At 40.1% G+C, this 5,450-nt stretch overlaps 1 protein-coding gene across 1 annotated transcript; it reads right to left on the bottom strand.

Annotated features, from left to right (window-relative positions):
- Positions 1-127: 127 nt before the first annotated feature.
- LOC311117367 (G2/M phase-specific E3 ubiquitin-protein ligase-like) lies at positions 128-3,884 on the bottom strand (the record flags this gene model as incomplete). Its single annotated transcript, XM_084192325.1, has 9 exons — positions 3,690-3,884; positions 2,839-3,033; positions 2,442-2,528; positions 1,506-1,759; positions 1,300-1,425; positions 930-1,070; positions 656-764; positions 362-550; positions 128-186 (listed from the first exon to the last, which is right to left on the bottom strand). The coding sequence occupies exons 1-9, from the start codon at positions 3,691-3,693 to the stop codon at positions 128-130; spliced, it is 1,164 nt and encodes a 387-aa protein (XP_084048451.1). The 5' UTR covers positions 3,694-3,884.
- Between the last annotated feature and the right edge of the window lie 1,566 nt (positions 3,885-5,450).

Here is a 5,450-nt window from a genome sequence, read left to right as displayed (position 1 = left end):
CATATATATGTGATCACGGTGGGAAATCTGGAGCAGTTAACGTTAACTATCTCTTTGATATCATGTTGTTCACGGAGACTGAGAACCAGGAAATGCGGCGGGGATTTGTCAATGGGAAAGCAAGCTACTAAGCCACGCCCACGGCAGTCGCTATGACGACCAGCCACGCTGAGGCAATCCTAAAATCTGCAATGGGAAACGGACGCACAGCGAGTCGAGGCGAGGCGAGTCAAGTAGGTACTGGTAATGGAAAAGCACCTTAAGACGATATCTAGTCTTATATCACGATAGATATAATATTAAAATATTGCCCAGCCCTAATTGACGTCTGAAAAAACTTAAACAAGCCCAAATCCAGTACTTTTTATGGCAACGACAAGTGCTTTCTCAAAGTCCATGTAGAGTTTGAAATGAGCTGGCAGCTTTAGGGTTTCAAAGCATGTGGAGGACGTAGGAAGGGTTCCCCCAGAAATCTCCACTCTCAGTTCAGGAGGAAGCATCTCCCAGCCAACCCAGAATGTCAGCAGCTGGGCCAGGGTACCTGATGAAGCTAAAAGTCATAAAATGGATTAAAGACATTTAGTTCAACTGTAATTGATCATATCTATCCATGAGACATAGAAGCATTTGTAAAGAGAGAAAATAAGGTTTATACCTGTTTCAATGAACATCCTTAGAAAGCCAGTGATGCGGCAGGTGGTGTCTAAGTCAAAGTCTTCATCATCACTGTCCTCAACTGGCCATGTGATTTTTTCTAGGAGCATCTTAAAGAAAACAAAAATTGTAATTTAAAAAAAGGGAGAACTTATTTTGGTGAAGGACTATGCAGATCAAATTCTTAGAAAATGGAAAAATATCCATCTCAGTCATTGAAAATACACGTAAATTCATCAAGTTAAGTCACAAATATAACTAAATTACTGACTTACCTGGGGTGTGAACTGCATTTCAGCCATTTTGGGGAAAAGAAGTGGTACAACATCCGGCCTAGATGTCAGCAGGGGCCATACCATCACATCTTTCAGTCCCTTTCTCAACTGTTTAATTTGGCGCATGGTCCTCCCAACGACCTAAGAGACAGACCGACCCATATTACAGCCCAAATCCTTAACCCAAATTTGACAAAAGTTGGCACAGTAGGAAAAATGTTAATAAACACAATAAAGTGCTTTATACAAATCCATTAAAACTCTAGTACTTAAACTCTCGTGTTAACATAACAAGCCAGGGTTCACAACACATTCTATAATTTCAACAAGTACAGCGATGAATTCTGTCACTTAACCAGCAGGAACTCACTGCATGGAGTAGAAGTTTGTTATGTAGCCATCTCCGATTTGTTTTGGTGACTGCCGGAAGATCCCAAGACATGGAAAGATCTGAAACTGTGTCCTTCTGTTCCGGTGTAAGATCTTCATGTTCAAGCTAGAATTAAGACCATACAAGTTATTATATCTGCCCAAGCAATATTTTTTACATGGCAAAGTTTCTTTTAGGTTACATACCAGTTCTATGATGCTCCTGATGTGCAGATCAGGACAGTCTTCTGTAACAACAGTAGCCATTTCAGGGTCCCCATTGAACAGTACATGAATTACAGCAGGACTTAGTCCTGTGACATGGGGACCATCATGCAGAAAGGTGTGGCCCAACATCCTTCCTGCAACCCGGAAGAGGTTGCTTTCAATAAGTGCCTCTGATGCTGCTGGAACAAGATGGTCAGGTTCACCCTCAAATAGCAGTGTTCGGCCCATTCCTCCTGTAAAGTACCAAGAGAGCAGGGAATAAAGTCACAACAATTAACCTCTTAAATACATTAAATAAAAATGTATGATAGATAGATAGATAGATAGATAGATAGATAGATAGATAGATAGATATATTACATCATACTAGTGGCGATTACTTGGCCTGTGGTATTGCTGCTTGTAGAATTCACTTAAACCAAATTGTAGCCTACTCCAAAATGACTTACAGAAGGACCCCAAACCACTTCAAATTCAATTCCCCTGTATACCCTACTACAGACTTACCTGACACAAAACATTGCCCACCGGCCCTCCGCTAAACAGCACATATCCGCGTTCATCAACCACCAGAACGTACGTGTACGCGTGTGTGTGTGTGCGCGCGCATAGAGAGAGGCGGTGTAGAGTGAGTCACGACACAAACAGGTGCTCAGTCAGCGTTGCATGCAGTGTGAGAATGGCAAGCAGCAAGAGCGGCAAAAGCCAATGTGTGCTTCTTTTACCTATATATGTAACGCTATCTTTTGCGTTTATCCAAACGTCGTCAAACTTGGCACTGCACTTACTCGTGACCAGAGCAAGACACCTGTCAAGTTTGAAATCCATCGGACTAACTGAGAGACATGCGCTACAGACAGACATTTCTGCAATTTATAGATGGATTAACCTTCAAAAAATTAGTAAGATACTTACCAAGATCTAGACTGAATCCAAACTGGAGTTTGGATATGATTGTTGTCATAAAGTACCGCATCACTCCCTCTCCGATAGCAACATCACCTGAAATAAAATACTGATAATAACACTGGAAAAAAAGTGGCGGCCTAATACAGGTAACTGGATTTGGTAACATTTAACAAGAAAGGGAGAAAAACTTCTATTGGCTGTAATTCTAGAATAGCATCCTTAATATTGATTATTCCAGATAACAAGAGTATATTGTGCACAATATTCACATACATACATATAACATTTTTATCAATTATATAATTTTGTGCATTCCATTCTCCCATTTAACAATTCCATATAAGCTACTTGAGTGGTATAAACTGTACTGATGTATTTATATTATAAATGTTATATTACTTACCAACCAGAGTACAATGAAGTGGACATGCCCATTCTTGCTGCTGTTTATATAATAAGAGAAGCTCCCGTTCCCTGTCCTCTTCAGAGTCCCTTACATCCATCTTCATTCTAAGTGGTTTCCCAGTTGCATGTTCCCTTAGCAGATTCTCTTTGAAAACTTTGGCAGCTTGAGTGGGTTCTTTAATAAGCTTCCATTCTAAACAAACAACAACAATAAAGTTATCTATTACAGAGAGACATATTGTGAGTTGGCATGTTACCTGCATATACAGATATCCTCTCACTCTACAGAACAGGAGGAAAATTCTGTTCATTTCACTGACAAAACGTGAGACCCAACATCTTCAGAACCTGTCACAACGCTGAGTTGACATAAAAACAGCACTACTAAACAACTACAACTAAATATTAGAAAAATAGAAAAACCCAGTTGCATGTTATTAATTGTCTGTAACTGTATTATCTTATCTAATTATATCCTACAGGTGTTATCTTTCTATTAACTTTTCAGTTACACACAATCTTATAGCAACACTATTGTGATGACACAAACCACTGTCTGTTTCTTTGCGATCCAACTCCTCGTTGACAATCACTGCCGGTACTACTGCACTCTCAGCTGATGTTTCAGGCCTCACTGGAACACTGTCACTGACTAGGGCTGTCTCACTATCATTTTCTTCACTTTGGCCTCCCTCTTGTTCTCTTTCTGATTCCTGCATGGGTGTCCTTGAAGTTAACACAATTGAAATGATGGTCATACTCGCTTATTTGTGTGCACAACAATAAGAGAGACATATTCCCAAAGAAAATAAATTATGCTACCCTTGCATTGCTTTAAGAAGTACATACCCATTGCAGCTCAATCTGTGCAGCTTCATCTCTGAAAAGGGAACTTCCTTCTGACAAGTGATGCAGGGGATGACTGGACCAGAGGCAGGACGTGAGCTCTCCTAACAACAACAACAAATGGCTTTTAATTAATGATTAAAAGTCACCAGTAATCTTTGTTTTGATTATGTATTAAACTAAGTCTCTGTAAATGTATGTACACAATCTAAGGGTAGATCCTGTTGAAGTGGACGTATGTAGATTGTAGCCTGTCCAATCATCGTCGATGGATCTTTCAGGTAGGCAAGGGTGTATCCAGTGCTGGGACACTGAAGCAACGCAAGATTTCGACTGCGAGTAGATCCTACAAGTTTTAGAAATTCAAAGCCTCCCCCTTGTTGGAGCTTCGGAAACACTTCCATCAGTTTATTTGTTATAACCATGGGATCGTGGTCATTCCCTGGAGAAAAAAACAAAACAAAATCATAACTCACCTCACCTTAAATTAAGCAAATAAGCCTGTGATAACTATTATTGACACTATGAACACCAATTAAGTTTGAGTCACTATAAAAAGAAATGCAAATAATTTCAACAAGCCACAGACAGTACAAACTTTTTTACTTTTGGTAAATGCCTAGTTTCGCACTGACCTGAAAATGTTACTTTTTGCTCTCCAAGTCCTGAAGTAAGAAGTTCAGCTTTAAACAGTACGCTTGGAATTTTATCCGCATTGTGGTCAGCCAAACAACAGACAGTGTGTGTGTAGCTTCTTCGGCTAACTTGGACTTGTGCTGGTCGTCTCGTCATATTCCTTCTGGCTCCAATGTTATATGGCGCAAAGAGCCTTGCTACCTCCGCTGCAACACAGAAAAACGTAATAGCTCAATGGTCACCAGTCAGCTAAAACAGCCTCTACTTCTATCTTGGGATGCTCAAGCCAGCTAACACCATTTAGCCGATTAGCGAACTAGCTAGGTTTATGCTTCCCCCCCATTAACAATAAACGTGTCACGCACGAAGCATCATAATACCGCATGCAAATACATGTTCGAGTCGATCTAATTTAACCTACACGTGTGTCCCGAATCATTAAATAGTAGCACACCTGGCTAACATGAAATTACTTAGCTTACCTTGGACAGGTGTACGTGATTGAGCGGCCGGTATCTGCTGTGACTGAGCTGCCGGAGTCACCGGTGCCGCGGGAGCCGTTGGACTTCTGCTCAGAGCTTCCTCAATCAAATTCGCTGCTTCTCTCAGCAGCTCCGGGCAACTTTTAGACATTTTGTCCTGCACCTCACACAGCGTCTCAACATTGGGGCTAGCAGGACCGAGTCTTCTCTTGATTTTTAGCCGTTGCAATGAAAGTTCTGTTTAACCGTGTAACTAAACCAACGTAGAGGTGAATAGCGCCACCCAGTGTATTGGAATGTGTTCAGTAGCTCTGCATCAATCCATTATCCGGAATTGATTTGTCTTGGCTTGATGCAGAGGGTAACCAATCAGGCGTTAGGTTCCGCCTACCAACTTTTGATGGGTCAGTTTGACAGTTTTAAGTAATTCAGGAAGCACTCCAACGCAGGACCATGAAATGTAAATGTAAATAGTGAAATTATTATATATGTATTTTACATAAAATGAATCGGTATTTGAATTAATTAATGACACATTTAATAACACATTTATGTATTTAATTCTAATTTTAATTAATTAATGACACATTTAAGTAATTATTTAATGGTGTATTTATTTATTTAATTGTGAAAAATAATTATATAT

The sequence above is a fragment of the Coregonus lavaretus genome, assembly GCF_964263955.1.
Source record: "Coregonus lavaretus genome assembly, contig: HAP1_SCAFFOLD_56, whole genome shotgun sequence".
NCBI classification, from domain to species: domain Eukaryota; kingdom Metazoa; phylum Chordata; class Actinopteri; order Salmoniformes; family Salmonidae; genus Coregonus; species Coregonus lavaretus.
This window is presented reverse-complemented; position numbering and strand designations above follow the sequence as displayed.